General features: G+C 49.1%; 1 protein-coding gene across 1 annotated transcript; it reads left to right on the top strand.

Annotated features, from left to right (window-relative positions):
* The first annotated feature begins 8,440 nt into the window (after positions 1-8,440).
* On the top strand, positions 8,441-15,067 carry LOC122379371. The gene is made up of 6 exons (XM_043361519.1): positions 8,441-8,564; positions 11,623-11,698; positions 12,744-12,923; positions 13,184-13,361; positions 13,688-13,795; positions 14,210-15,067. Exons 2-6 carry the CDS (start codon positions 11,623-11,625, stop codon positions 14,337-14,339), a joined length of 672 nt encoding a protein of 223 aa, XP_043217454.1. The 5' UTR covers positions 8,441-8,564; the 3' UTR covers positions 14,340-15,067.
* The last annotated feature ends 627 nt before the right edge of the window (positions 15,068-15,694 follow it).

Here is a 15,694-nt window from a genome sequence, read left to right as displayed (position 1 = left end):
GCGAAGAAAAGTAAATGAGAGAGATAGAGGAATCTATGTACAAATTAAAGAAAGATAAGAGGAAGAGAGATAGATAGATAGAGAGAGAGAGAGAGAGAGAGAGAGAGAGAGAGAAAGAAAGAGAGAGAGAGGGAGAGAGAGAGAGAGTAAGAGAGAGAGAGAGAGAGAGAGAGAGAGAGAGAGAGAGAGAGAGAGAGGGAGAGAGATAGAGAGTAAGAGACAGATGACGGTAATATATAGACATATTGTGCATGTTTTTGCACTAGCTGGTGTCCTCAGGCTTTTATGAACCTGGAAATCGTCCGCTTTAATCGGGAAGTTTCAAATATGTACATGAATATGAATATGAACATCGATGCAGTAAAAAAGATAAGCGTGAAATAAAAGATCGCACTCCGGCAACGCAAATGAAATATTGATCGCTTAGCGATCAAAGGAGGAAGCGCTAAGAAAAAATGAACGATCGGACACTCATAGTTCTTGGTCAGGGTGCAGAAAGACGTATAGTAGTATCACATTCTACATATAATGTCTGAACAGGTGCATGAATATTGGTGTACCTACTCGTAGCTACTCTATCCTGTACGATCTGATACCAATTGTTCACAAAATTGTATTTGTTTTTATGCGTGGGAAGACGTCTCAAAAAAGGTTAAAAAGGGTAAAAGATATGCAAATATAACTTAAAATGTATCAATCCTTTCGGAACTTCAATGCACTAAATTGTCCTAAAACTCTTAGCCTGACTTGTAGCGCACTTATGCCAGTAACCGATGATATTATGAGATGCAGCCCCTTTTATTCCCATTGCTGAAGAAACATATGTGTCGTGATCAATAAAAGGCTATCTTACGGTTTAACCTTGCTGAATATTTAAGTTTTCACAAATCTGCATTATAATAGCACATGGGAATTGCAGTATGCAGACGAAACAACGAGTTCTCAGCTCCGTCGCAACTACAGCCAGGGCTGCGGAGTCGATGGATTTTCGGCGACTCCGACTCCGACTCCGACTCCGGCTTTCAAAAACCAGCTCCGACTCCGACTCCGACTCCGGGCAGAATTGTCGACTCCGACCGACTCCAACTCCCGACTCCGACTCCGCAGACCTAGCAGGGCTGCGGAGTCGACAGATTTTCGGTGACTCCGACTCCAACTCCGGCTCGGGTTTCTAAAATCGACTCCGACTCCGACTCCGACTCCGGTCACAACTGTCGACTCCGACCGACTCCGACTCCGACTCCGACTCCGACTCCGCAGCCCTGACTACAGCAGTGTCATATGCCACACTGAGAAAACAGTGTCCCGATTTTCGGGCTCAGAGACCAGTTTTCGGGCTAATGTACCATATTCAAAACAGACAGCACATTTCGAGAATACTTTCTGAGCTAGCGCCACATGGGCTCATACGATCCCTTAAATCGGTATCATTGATCGCAGAAACAGAGCTCAGTCAGTACCCATTATCGGTGTCAAGCTCTAAAACTAGTCTCACTATGATACCAGTTTTCAGCCTGATCCCCATTTTCGAGCTCACCTGATTCCAGTTTGAGGGCTCAAATTGTGTGGTGAAGCCAATATTAGGGCTCACGTCATCGCTTTTCGGGGCTTTGGTAAAAGCTGGATTGCGTCAGCTGGCTGGCCAGCTGGCGACGCACGAAAGGTATTTAATTTTAGATATACCTAAGCGCGGTAGTAGGATGGACATAAATATTTCAAATGGCTTTAAATGAAAAATTGATTGGTAAATATTCATTCTTTTATATCTAGCATTGATATGTAAGAAGCTCTGCTAGCGCCACCATACGGCGCCAGCTGGCAAAAAATCCAGTTAATACCAGAGCCCGCTTTTCGTCCGATGCAGCCCCTCCTCCCCCCTCCCCCGTGTCCAGCAGCTGCGAATAAGACGAAGCCGCGGACAAACTTTTTTTTTTGCTCGGCCAGCCTAGCGCCAGTCTCGAGCGGTGGGACAGTTAACCGCCAATTTTGGCCGGGATGCATAAGTTACGTTAAACCGGTTTATGTTAACCCGGGAGCAAATAACAACGTGGGAGCCTATCTTAGGTGTGGCAAAGCTAACGGATTACTTACTTGTTGCCGAGGTGCCCAAAGAAGGTACTGGAACCGAAAACACAACATTGGTTCATGTATTTATTAACATTCATACACACAGTCATACTTGTGCAAGGTGTCAGTGTTCGGTTGTGGGGTGTAATAGCCAGGGAAAAAGTTCTATGAACTGAAAAACCCGGCGCCTATTACTTCGCAACATGGTTGTGTATTCAACATGAACTGCAAGGAGTGCAGACGACATTGCCTGTGCTAACTTAACCCGCGCACCGACGGGGGTCTGCGCCAACTTAGTACCGACGGGGGGGGGGCGGATGACCGCCCCCCCCTGAGATCTCGAGAACGAAGCAAGATAGCGACAAGCGGTAAACGGCATCGGATACGCACGGACAAGGTCTACAATTTTTACTAAGGTCATTTTCAGGTCAGGTCAAAGATGACGTCACAGGGGTCGAAAAAGTCAAAATGGCGGCGCTAGATATTGAGAGGGTTTTTCTCGAATAACTTTCGAAGTAGTCAAGATAGGAACAAACTAAGGGCATCATCGTGATCCTCTCGTCAATCTGCATCGAATGATATATATGTTGACCTCGAAAGGTCAAGGTCAAAGGTTGACCTCAGGTCACGTGACCTCGAGGTCATCATGTATATCATTCGATGCGTCTTGACGAGCTGAACACAATGAGACCATCCGCGCGGCTGTATCTTGTTCCTGTAAGGAGTTATTGGCAAAAAACCTTTGGTGACCTTTGATGACGTCACATGACCTTACAGCTGCCTAACAGCAAAACAGACCTCAAGGTAGTGAAGGTTGATCGTATGTGAAGTCATGTATGGTATATGGGGCCATTCCGACCCGTTTTAGTGGTAAAAACAGGGAGTTGATTTTTCCCCCATTGACTTATAATGGGGAGGTCGCGAAATTGACCTGACCTTAGGTCACCGACATCAAAATTCCGAGATATACAAATTGTAGCTACTAATGACCTAATAACATCCTGCGACTTTCAAAGGCCTCCGACATCTACTGTAGCTCTGGCACGGTGACAAAGTTGCAAAAAAGTGACTTGAGGTTGGGTCATTCAAAGTGACCTGGTGACCTGACCTTAAAAGTTAGGAGGTTCAAACTTGCACACCATGTGTAAAATTGATGAGAGAATAGTCATACCAAATTTCGCGGCGCTACGCGCCGCGGTTTTCCCGCTATCCGCGAAAAACCTCAGGGGGGGGCGGATATCCGCCCCCCCCGTCGGTGCGCGGGTTAACGTCTCACGGGCAGCGCCGCGCTCTGACACCTTGGTCCCAGAAGCGGCGGCGTTTCTGACCGCAAATCGCCGGAGAGCCGGTCGACGCCGTTGAGGGGACTGAGCAGGCCGCTGCCAGCTCCACCTTCACGTCCGCGCGGCGCAGCTCGGTGTGCGGCGGCGGCTCATCGCGCGGGCCGCACCCGTCCGTCCGCTGCACGAGCCGCTTTTCGATCCGACAGCGCAACACCGGCACGCCATTGTGCTGGCTGAGCGGCGGCAGCGGCACGTAGGCAACAAAACAGTAGAAATCGATGGGCCTGGATCGGCGTTGCCAGCAACGCCGGCAGCGGCGCGGCGGGAGGCGCCAGTGCCGCCGTCGGGGACGTGTGCCCTTCGCTGCGCTCATTCGAGTTGGCCGGCCGGCCGCGCGGCGTAGTCCTTTTGACACGGTGCGAGAAGAGCCGGATGAAGGTGGACTTTTTATTGGCGTTGCTGGTGCTCACGCCGCCGGCGTCCAGTTTGGGCGGCAAGTCCGAGTACCAGGAGTCGGACAAGTCCCGCGCGAACGCCGCCAGCCGGTCGTCGTCACTGCTGGCGGCGGCCCGCCGACGGCGCTGCCTCAGAATCGGACGAGTCGGTGGTACTGAGCACCTCGCGGGACGGGTAGCTGGGAGTGGGCCGGCCGCGGCCCCTGCCAGGCCGCGCCACCTTCACCGGCGCAGCCGCCTTCAAACTGCCCTTGCTGGGCGGCGGGTTGGTCGGCGGAGGCGGCAGCGGTGCCTCGACGTCAGTCCGAGTCGCTGTCACTGGGCGGCCGCCGCGGAGACGGCTTCTGTTTGACCCGCAGCCGGCCTGGGCCGGCTCGGCGCCCTCGGCCGGCGGCGCGCGCCGTTTCGAGCGTTTCACCTTTTCACTGTTACTCTCGCCTGGTCCTCAGCGTCGAGCGGCTCGGCGCTGTTCGGTTTCATGTGGCCCATGCTGCTGGGAAACTCGGGTGGGGACAGCTTTCTGACTGGAGTGCCGTCGAAGATGGAGGAGACGGGGGTGCTCGCAGAGTCCTTGCCCAATGCCCATGATAGAGCCGAGGCTCCACTGGACGCCCAGCTTAATCGGGCTATCGCCGCCCTCCTTCTATGGTGGATTCTTCGGCCCCCTACAGCCACTAGGGCCATCATATACTCCCAGATGGCGGCACCTAGGGGATGAGGGGGGGGGGGTGTGTCTGGGCCACTTGTCCACCTCGTGGCGTCGCCAGCGACGCCTGCGAGTCGGAGCAAATGATTATGGGGTCTTCCTCGAAGGACGGGTGCTTCAGGAGATGTTGCTTTGCCGTTTTGGGCGCCACCATCTCAGATCGGTAAATGGAGCAAATCCTCCCCGCCGCCTCCCGCAGTACCAATGTTGTACTGTCTGGGTGCTCGGTGAGGACCCCAGCGCCGCCTTCCTATTACTCCCCCGGTCGCAGACCCGTCGACCCAGGCCCACGTCGCACGCTGGGGGAGCGCTCCCAGTCACGCCTCCGCAGCACTCCTCCTCGCTGTCGCGGACGCCCCGATCGGCAGCAGGTCCAGGTGGACCGTGACGCCGTCTGTTGGCGTCTACGGGGGCAGTCTCGTGGATAAGCGCGCCTCGGCGGGCAGCGCCACTCCAGTGGTCCCACACCGCTCCCCCGCGCTCTCTCCAGCCGGTCACTGACTTCAGTCACGGTTGGAGGGGGGGCTTCCGCCACGACGCGGCGGGTCCTCCGACGGGAGGGAGAGCGCCTTCGCCAGTAGGCGCGATGCCAGCGCATCCCTCCTCATCTCTCCATCGGCACGACGCCCGCCTCGGCCCTCACGGCGAGTCTTGGAGCATGGAAATCGGGCAGCCAGTGATGACTCATGCCACCATCAGCATCTCCGCCTCCAGGACGCCAAGATGTGTGGCCGCAGCCGCAGGCAGCCACGCCGACCCCGCTGCCCGCATGCCCAAGTAGTCTCGAATCGCTGACACCTCTCCTGAAACAAGAGTGGTGTCGTAAACTTAAACCCCTTGCTGGAGCCCGCCAGCCGCGACAACACCGCCACACCAATTTTTGTGACCCCGGAACTTCCGTCCCGAGCCTTATTTCACGGCACGATGCTACAGTGCGCTACACGTATTGTGGTATTCAGCTTCCATGGAAACATCAACTAATTTGGACGCTCAAACATGGGAGTCAGGAGTGGTTAAGGCCCAGAGCGTTCTGTCTGGTTTATAAAACCTTGGCCAGCAGATGTAAACGTGCTTTTTGTATAAGTGGCTTAATTTTGACGCAAAAGGGCACTAACCTTCGGCGCAAATAATGCAGAAATTTCAGCGCAAATTGCAAAATAGCTTGCGCCGAACTTCGGCGCATGACGGCTTCACGGGCGTCCGGCGTACCATATGGATGTTTTCCAGTTTGGGCTGCAGGTTTTAGCTCTAGGTTTTAGACTGTAGGTTTTGGGTTGGGTTGGGCTGGGCTGGGCTGGGCTGGGCTGGGCTGGGCTGGGCTGGGCTGGGTTGGGCTGGGCTGGGCTGGGCTGGTTGGGGTGGTTGGGTTGGGTTGGATTAGGTTAGGTAAGTTTAGGTTAGTTTAGTTTAGGATAGATATGAATACCTATTTTTTGTAAGTTGAATTATTTTTTTTTCATTTTGTAGCATCATATGCCTTCCATCTTTGAACTGCCATATTCAAGCACCAGAATAAGTATGGACTTGAACCTTTTCCAGTCTGGATGCCTGTATGGAAGTTGTGCAAAATCATGCAGTTGAAGGTATTGTAACCACAAATAAGAGCTCATGACTCAAGTCTCAACTTGTCCATAATTGGTTATCTTGATGTATACTTGTAGACCCTTCCTCTTACTTGGCACACAGGCATGGTGTCACAGTGTTCTAAAATTGGATTTCAATTGGGTGTCCCAATAAAAAAAATCTGAAGACAAAATGAGATAGATTTAGTCTTTCCGCAAAACTGCATAATGCCATTTTTACCTCAGATTTTGTCAGAACCTTCACAGGATCTGAAATGAAATGATGTAGAGTAGATGCATCAACTGTCAAGTCATGCGTAACCTGGCAGCTGGCTGTTGAATCAAACCTTTGACATATTTTTTTAGCAAAGATGAAATAAAGCCACTTGTCATATTTTTAGGATGAAAACATTTTCCCCATCATGTGTGGTTATTCACCTAAAATTCTGAAACATGGAACACTGTCATACCAGCATTCCATCATGTCAACCAGCATTCCGCAGCATGTTAGCAGAAGCAGCACCATGTTATAAGTATATGAAAGATCCAAATAGGTTGTAGGTTGGTAGGTATTGGTACTAAGTTTAACTTAATAGGTTAGTAGGCAAGGTTAGGATTAATTTTAGTTGAGCATCAAGATAACCATTACGAACAAGTAACAAAATCCTTACCTACCCTTGAAAGCATTGCTTCAATCACATCATCACGAAGAACCAGACAAAATTTTTGCACATTCTTACACTATTTGACATCCTGAATCCAGATATGATGCTTTCATGTGGCGCAAATACAAGAAAAACGAATAATCAAACCCGTGCGTATTCGTATCAACGGCGCCACAATTGTAGATCAGACCTTTTCTGAACAAATGCCACCACAATTTTAATTGATAAGAGATTAAAATGGCATGAGCATCAACATCTTGATTTTTTCTAAAAGATAGCGATACCTAACTGATAACTAATAACTTACCATTCATTTTGAAATCACGGCGGTAGGTACACCAACACGGCCCCCGCCAAAGTCAGTTGGTAGCACTGCTGCTCCACGGCGTACATTTCCTACCAGCCCATAGGGTTTACATGTTAAATGGCCTGTTTTCGGCGAGCGATATCTCGGTCAACCTTTGAAGGAATCAATGGTTCTTTGTCTCAAATGATAGATCGATGAATTTTCTTTCGACAATTCCTCTACCATTTTTCACGAAACCCAGCCGATCTTCTACGGCGTACAGGGTAAAGATTTCTCTGCACGCCAGCACCCGCGATCCGCCTCTCCGATCGTCGGCGCGCGGTCCTCGGTAGCGCAGTCGGTAGCGTATCGGGCTACGGATCCAAGGGTCGTGAGTTCGAATCTTGGGAGCGCCATGTGATTTCGGCTAGAATTGAATGATGTAGAATCTTGAATGCTTGCATAATCAATTATTAATAGATTATTGAATGTATCTGCCCACTAACCGGCCACTAAAACCTGTTATTTAAGAAATTCAAGAAATGAATGTCACGTGCGCGTCACGACTGCCAACCATAAGCGCTACCATATTTTAGTTTAAACTAACTTTTTGCTAGTTCCGACCACATATAGTAGGTTTTCTAGTAGTTATACTAGAAATTCCTACCAAAGTTCGTCCTACCCTTCACTCAATATACCCTGCACCAACACATCGCACTGAAAACAGCAAAAGACGGAATGGCGGAATGTCGTATGGAGCCCTAAAACGCAGCTCGAATTGAGCCCGAAAAGGAAGACGAACTGATGCCGCTTTCGGGGCTAATGTACTTTGAGCCCGAAAAGGGCGCCTAACTGATCCCGATTTTAAAATCATACAGATTTGAGCCCTGTTTTGGCACTCATATGAGCCCTTATTCAAAAATGTTCTCAAAGTGTTTTCTGAGTGCAGAATAAATATGTCAAACGTATGGAGAATGCAGATGCCATGTTTATAATGGCTGCATCCCTTGCCGCAACAGGCGGTGTTTCTTGCGACCTCAAGGCCGCGGGGTGCGGGTACCGGGGCATGACGCCTGACCCATTGCGCGCCGCACGAGACGCAGAGCTCATCTTCAGACGGTCGCCCGCCTGCCGTCTGAAGGGAGATGACCCGCGACCGACACCGGGCGTCCAACACAGCCGTTCGGGCCGGCTGCTGCCGCCTGTCGAAACTCGACCGGCGGCGAACAATTCGGCGCCGTCCACTGAATGAGGACCGGCTGGCGGTCCGCTTTGCGTAAGGTGGCGGCTGAGGGTCGGTCGGCCGCGCCGGAGGGCGGGGGCGGGGGCGGTCCCGCTGGGTCCGCCGGGCGGCCCCTTTGAGGTGGGCGCCGCGAAAGGTGTTCATGTCACGGCCGACATAAATAGAGTCACGACCCGAGGGGAGGCAGTAGCATCCCACCTTCCGACGGTCGTGCACCGGTGCCGCCAGTGTCCCAGTGACCGATACCGAACTGATAACGCTGCGCAAAGGGACGCATTGGAATCTACTGCCCGAAAGGTAAGAGGAAAGCCTCATTCATCTATCGATAAATGATTGATAGAATGAGTGTATCAGTGTACGTATGCACTCATTTTATCTTTTGTCACGATGCATGATATTGAAAGAAACTCGCAGCTCGTAAAGATTAAAGACAGCTTGCATAAGTTAGCGCCGCTCACATCAAATCTTTGGTCAGTGCCCTTTACATCGAGCTTTAAAATCAGCTACCCAGGATATTGCATTCGTGTATTATTTATATCGTAACTTCTTTTTAGATCGTAGGTAAGTGTTGAGGTATGGTCCTGGTAACAGCAAATCTTCTCTTTGTTTAGAGATAATGCCAACTGATTTAAAGCTCTTTAGAATGTGTTTTCATGATATGCCTCGATTAATTCACCAGCTATGCGCTGGGTGAATTTTACGAAGCCCGACAGTGGGTTCTAACTATTACATAAATGTATTTTCATTTTTCAGCTTATCTTATTTCAATTGGTAGTATTTTATTAAAAATATTTCGCTGAAGAGAATCAAATTAACAAACCTAACTGAAATTGAAACAGTCGTGCGATATATGCTACTAAGATAATTTGACCTAAACTTGCGGAATAAATGCAATTGGTAAAAAAAAAAAATATGACAGCAAATAATTGATCCGTTTTCACGACGGGCTGTCTGGCGTTTGCAAATCTGACCAAATGTGTACCAAATGTGTACCATATGGCCGTCGTGAAACCCGCTATTATAACTTACCATAACTTCGAAAACACTATTTTGTTTCCTTTTCTTATTAACCCGGCACCGCCTGGGCTATTTCCGTACCCACGACAGCCTGGGGGGGGGGGGGGGTCGGATCCGACCCCCCCCTGTTATCTCGAGAACCAATGGTCGCATCGAGCCCCGCGAGGCGGCGTTCGAAAGGTCTCTACGAGACCTTCCCAAAGCACTCTTAAGATTTTAAGATTGAGGTCAACTTTCGGGTCAAGGTCAGTTCAAAGGTCAAATTCAGGGGTTTTGCATGATTAGGTTTACGGACAGCGGAATCGATAGCTGCTGCTCGAAACTCACCACAAATGACCTCAAAGACCTAGTGAAGGTACCATGTGCGTATAGGGGTCATACTAAGTACGGGTCAAGGTCAGGTCAGGTCACGAAAGGTCACGGTTTTCACTTTCTGCTACATGGGCGTGCGACACATGTTTTATGGCTTATTTTTCACGCCAAATCCATGGTAATGGTTATATGTGACCCCAAGTCACTGTGCTGGTGATAAGTGTGCATTGAAAGCATAAAAAATCGTTTATACCATACATAACTAAACGAGGGCTAAGAAAAAAAGTCAATTTTTCAACTTTTTATTTTTGACATAAAAATGCTTTTTTCTAAACGAGCTTTGTCCCAGGAATCTAGTGGTGCCATTTGTTTTCACATGCGATGTTCAGAAGTGCCTCCAATTCGCGAAAATGCTTATGACGTCACCATGCCCTATGCATGTTGGAGCTATTTTTTACAATTTGGGGGTCAAAAATCAAGATAGAAAGTTGAAATTTGGGACATCTAATGTTCTAATAGAGCTCTATAACATATATTCCGTTTTTTTTTAAATTCTCAAAATTTTGGATTTTATTAGCTGTTTTCCAAAAAATATAGTTTTTTGAATTTTTAGGGGTAAAAAACGCATTTTATGGAAAATCCGAGATAGCCATTTTAAAGAACTCGTTGAGCTGCGTCTTTTCATGTCCTTAATTTGCAATTTGCTTAAAACCTCGATTTTTGGCGATTTTTTAAACATTTACCATTTTTTGACTGAAAACGCCATGTAGTTACATCACTAAAATCGATATATCTAAAAAAAAAATTGAAAATTTTTTCTTAAAAATTGCACAGGAGACGTCAAATTGATGGGGGAGAAGGTATGCCAAGTTTCAAGCTGATAGCTCAAGCGGTTCATGAGTTATTCAAGAAAAACGGAGGGGGGGTCGGATCCGACCCCCCAGGCGGTCGCGGGTTAATATTTGCACTTTTCTTATTAAGGATATGTTATCATGCCATCTTTTCATGCTATCTATATCTATATCTAACGACACTTACATCCAGGTCTTATGGGGTCATTGGAGCTTTTGTCAATAGATCCCGATCAAATTGAGTTGTAGAATCAGAAAAGGTGGTAACAAACCCTCAGCTGAATGAGCTGCTAACTAAATCGAACTATTAGCAGCACGACCTCCCTCGACTAGCCTTCTGACCTGTATGGCTTTGGCTTAGCGTTGACCTGTGGTTATAATTACCCAAGCTGCTTTTCGCAAGCAAAAACGACATCATTCGACGCTGCCATGGATACAAGCGAACGCGATTGTCCCCAAATTGTTGCCCCACGATCATCTTTGACGAAGTTATTCATCAAAATCTGTACCCCGATAGGTGAGCCGTTGACTTGACTTCCGAGGTCACCGGCTGGTCTGATATCTAAAGAGAAGTAATCATTCACTTCGTCTTGTAACGGCGCACATCCTCACTTTTCCGAGAAGCTCGATTTCTTAATTCGGGGCGAACGACGAGGGTGTGGGGTTGGGACGAAACCCCTCGGGCTGGGAGAAGGTATGCTTAAACCGATATATTTTGCGAGGGCTCATTTTCCAGTTTAACTTATTTTGCCCCCGCTATCCGTTAGTTTCATTGCTGCACTCGGTCATCGTGCAGTCAGTCATGGTAACGTTGGTGCAGGGGCTCGTCTTGTCGATTATTAGGTAGTCTGTCCGTGTATAATTTATATGCACATCAAATGACCTGCAAGTTTTCTAAAACCATCAACAGGAGACCCCGAAGCACCACGTCAGTGGTGTTACCCTTTGCCAATGCCCTGTAAATTGTAATAGGTACTCTTTTTTTTTGCCTCGTAAAGCTACATATGTCTAGCCCTCCCCCCCCCCGTTCTCTTATGTCAATAATCTTGCTGAACATGCTGACAATCAATTGCCTCGGGGCTTGGACCGATGATTCCCTCGTTGAGCCACATCAGCACGAAAGAGCTGTTGACCCACCCTGTCCTCCCCACTGTAACCGTTCTCTGTTCTTTCAGATGGCTCGCTGTATGCTCGCCGCTACCGCCCTCCTGGCAGCCGCTCTGCACGCCTCCGGCCTCTACACAGACTCAGGTGACCCGAAAATTGCCAGTCTTAGCGACAGCAGACAGCCAGCGGCCGGCGCAGACCTCAGCGCCACCTGGACCACGCGACAGCAGACGAAAGCGCCACTCGACTGCAGACCTCAGCGCCCCCTGGGCCACCCGACTGCAGACGACAGTGGAGCCTAGACCACTCGACGGCAGACCTCAGCGCCACCTGGACGGACCGGGACCGCGCACCGGAGACCGACCGAAGGAGGACCTCGACACATGGACTGAGACCGACCGACCCACCGGGAACTCGACCTCCCTTGGAGAACCGAGGGATCATGGGTTCCCTGAGAAAGACTAAGATGCTCGCCTATGATACTTTTTTTTGAGGGGTGACCCTGAGCAGTCAGAAATGCTACTTTTCGCAAATAGATGGTACTTACATTGTAATTAAACCGCTCATGTCTTACGTAAGGGTAGCGGATCTAAGTGGCCTCCATAGACCTCCGTAAGACCGTCTTGCGCCCATGTTAATACCTCACAACGCCGGCCTATTTCCTATGACCGTATGCAATAGGCATAGGTAGCCTACATCACAAACGTTGACGGCTTTACTAACCAGCACGCAATTTTGCCTAGGGACGTGAGCTGTTCTTTGTGAAGTCTGAGTCTGACTGAGCCGCTTCTATTAACAGTGACCTCAGACTCCAAGACCACAATCAACTTCACTCCAGTCAGCTTCGACCTCGCTGACCGCTGACTCGACGGATGCTACTTTGCGCTCGGTCACATGGGACAGACGACAGTGGGATGAAACGTTGACTCTCTCGACAACTTGCCTATTACTTTGAAAGCCTTCCAAGTCAGGCCTTTCTTTGTCAAATCTCAAATATTGACATTTCATGAGATTGCATGCATGTCAGACGAACCATACTTTACCATGCTTCCAATCGCTCTGTTCGCAACTGTCATTCAAATTTAAACTTTAAATCTCGACAATTTTGGATTATGATAATCTGTTCTGACATGTTTCCGGCCCCCTCTGTCCCCCGTTATGCCCCCTCTGACCCCCTCTCGGCCCCCAGCCGCCCACCCAGGTGTGCCGGCGGACGCTGAGCTGTTCAGCCGAGTGGGTGGCAACGGCACAGACCTGTCTGCGCGCTCCCTCTCCCGGAGGAGGCGCTTCTTCGCACCGCTGCCGGCCGGCGCCACCTTCATCCTGACGCCCAAGTTCACCATGCCGCTGCCGGGACTCGTCTCTGCTGGTGAGCTTGCTTCGGGCACTATTCGACAGACATTTGTATCCGGCCCGCATGCCAGTAAACGAACTCGCATCCTGAAAACGGTTGTACGGAAAGTGGCGAGCATTGTCATCAAGTCATTAATGTATGTTTTTTGGATGACTAGCGGTTTAAGCACTTCTGACGCACTAAATTCAAAGATTTGCTTATAGAAATTAGCATCTTTGTCTAGAAATGCGCTTTTACAATCGCTTGGCTCTTCACTCGCCACTATATTTCGCCAGGCTCGATGCTGAACGTGGAGGTCCCGCTGAGTTTCGCGCTGCCGACGGCCTCGGCGGACCCGGCGCGCTACAAGACCACTGACGGCGAGGAGGGAGACGACTCTTATACCTACTACCGACGAAGCCTGGATGACGACAAGGCCAGCATGTACTCGTACGCCGAGACCTTCATCTCGCAGTGAGTCTCGCAGAGATACAACAGGAGCGGCGGTCAGCGGTTTACATGATTGCAATTGCAATCCAGAGGATAGTTACTTTTTGCGTCTTCAGTATGTTTCTGCCATCACTATTCTGTTGCAGAGCCAGAGGGGTCAATAGCAATTGATATAGCCCTATTAATGATTTTGCTCCTGCCACTTCTGTGTCTTATAGAAATCGACGTATTTGAAACGCACGATTTTGGCGATGTTGACGCTAAGAAGCAGGTTTCTATGCGTATTGCACTTCAATAGTTTAGGCAAGAATGGGACGTGCCTTCATATTTTCACCCTGTGTTTGTGCCAGGTTCGGCCTGGACGGCAAGATGTGCGTGCTGCGGACCATCTGTGAGGTGGCCGAGACCCCGGTGCAGGACGCCGGCCTCATGGGGGAGATCTTCAACACAGTGCTCAGGTGAGGCGGCCAGCATCGGCGGCCTGCACTGGTCGGTGGACACGACACGGGCACGAGGGCTGACCGTGTATGTAATGACACCCAGGAAGGTGGAAGGCCGTTCTTTTGTGTAGCAAAGCTAATGCCCGATGTGGCGCCACATCGGTCATTAACTTTGCCCGAGGGTGAAAAAAAACGAACTAGCCCGAGGGTGAAAAAAGAACCATATCTTATTGCCCGAGGCGAAGTAAGAAGGCGATTATGAATGACATTTCACTTACTTTTATGTGACCGGACCTATTAGCCGACCTGTCATTTGGCTTGTAGCCTGTAGCCGGTGACCCGCATTGTAGCATCATTCCTATGATCCGTGACCTGTGAGCTGACGTGGGACCTGTCACCTGTGTCCTGACCTGACCTGTGCCCTCTCTCCAGGACAACGATGGAGCCGACCGAGGGAGAGCGGATGCAGGAGTACAAGAAGGCAGAGGAGCGCGGCAGGGCGGTGGGACGCTGCGACGAGTACTACTCGGCCTGCCCCGTCAGTGTGTTTCAGCTCGTCTGATCACACGGCCTCTGCCTTTAGACGCTCTCCGTTGTAATAAGTTTGTTTTTACCATGACATTTTTCTTACAATGCGTTCCTTTCTCTATAGTCTGTAGTGCTTGAAGCCTGAAGGTGATGAGCGTGAAATATGGCAAATGTACAAGCTGCGAATTAGGTGTCGACATGAAGTGCTGCAATCATGTTGACGAACATTGAACAAGTCAACATGTTGTGTTACTTATATACGACAGTGGATTTCATAGAGGCATATATGCGTCAGCGTGTGTTGCTATAGTTCGCACTCAAGAGAGAACGATACTTGCTAGACGTAGCATCCCTTACAAAGTACCCATCGAACTGTTTATTTCAGAGCCTATTGATTAAGAATTCACTCGATGGCATCCTCAGAAAAAGAACAGATGTTCAATAGCTCATAAATTGATGTGGATCATGGAACCACCTGCTGAGTTAATCAAATGTTATATGCATGTACCGATATCCGTATATAGTTAAGTCTGACAAAATGTTCGTGCTTTCATGGTGGAATATTGTGATGTTTCTGTTATCGTTGCATACCTAGAACGTTATATGTTGTTTTACAAGACGGCCTAGAGGATACATGGCTGTTTTCATTCGGTCATGCATTTACGAGTTAAACTTATGATTAACTCGCTGATAGAAATGTTTTAAAAGGTGTGCTTGTCTACATATTTTCTATTTGTACAATAGACATTTTCGTGGGTAAAAGCGTGTAATTATTTGTCTACCGGTCAATAAGAGATGAGTAGTTAGTAGAGAGTATGAGAGTAGTTTTGCGGCCGCGGGTCGGTCCATTTTCGCAACCATACTGTGTAGCAAAGCAACGCTTTGCAGTTTGCTAGCGAAAACCCACAACAGTCAGCGAGGCATTAAGCTATCGTCCTTGACAGTCACCAACCGCAGCTTCTTTAGGGTACAAACAGCTTTTTTTGGGTGTTTTTGCTTTATGCTAATTGCTTGGGTTGCTCTTGTAGAATAAAATTAGGCGCTGTTTGTGAATGTAGACGCAACTACATCCATATTTACGGGTTACGAGGCCGTAGATTGGACGATAGCGGGGCGGGAGGTGATGACAACCAGCTCAGCATTTTTGTGGTGGGCTGCAGAGGAATGTGACGTCAATCATCTATGTGACGTCATACAGTCAGGGGTGGACATTTATCGGTCACTTTTACCCTCGCTGGTACAAGGGTTTCATTCATCCCGCTACGGATCTTCCTCTATTAGAAAATATCCGCTGACATTTCGCATAGCTTTAAATCCTCTCTTTGGCCGTTATACTAAAAAACTACTTATAGCTCTCTAAAAAGTGTTAAGTTCCATACCGGTATGTTA

Source organism: Amphibalanus amphitrite, unplaced genomic scaffold (assembly GCF_019059575.1).
Source record: "Amphibalanus amphitrite isolate SeventyFive unplaced genomic scaffold, NRLGWU_Aamphi_draft 000076F_arrow, whole genome shotgun sequence".
In the NCBI taxonomy this organism is placed as follows: domain Eukaryota; kingdom Metazoa; phylum Arthropoda; class Thecostraca; order Balanomorpha; family Balanidae; genus Amphibalanus; species Amphibalanus amphitrite.
The sequence above is the reverse complement of the archived record's forward strand: the minus strand, read 5'-3'. Positions and strand labels throughout refer to the sequence as shown.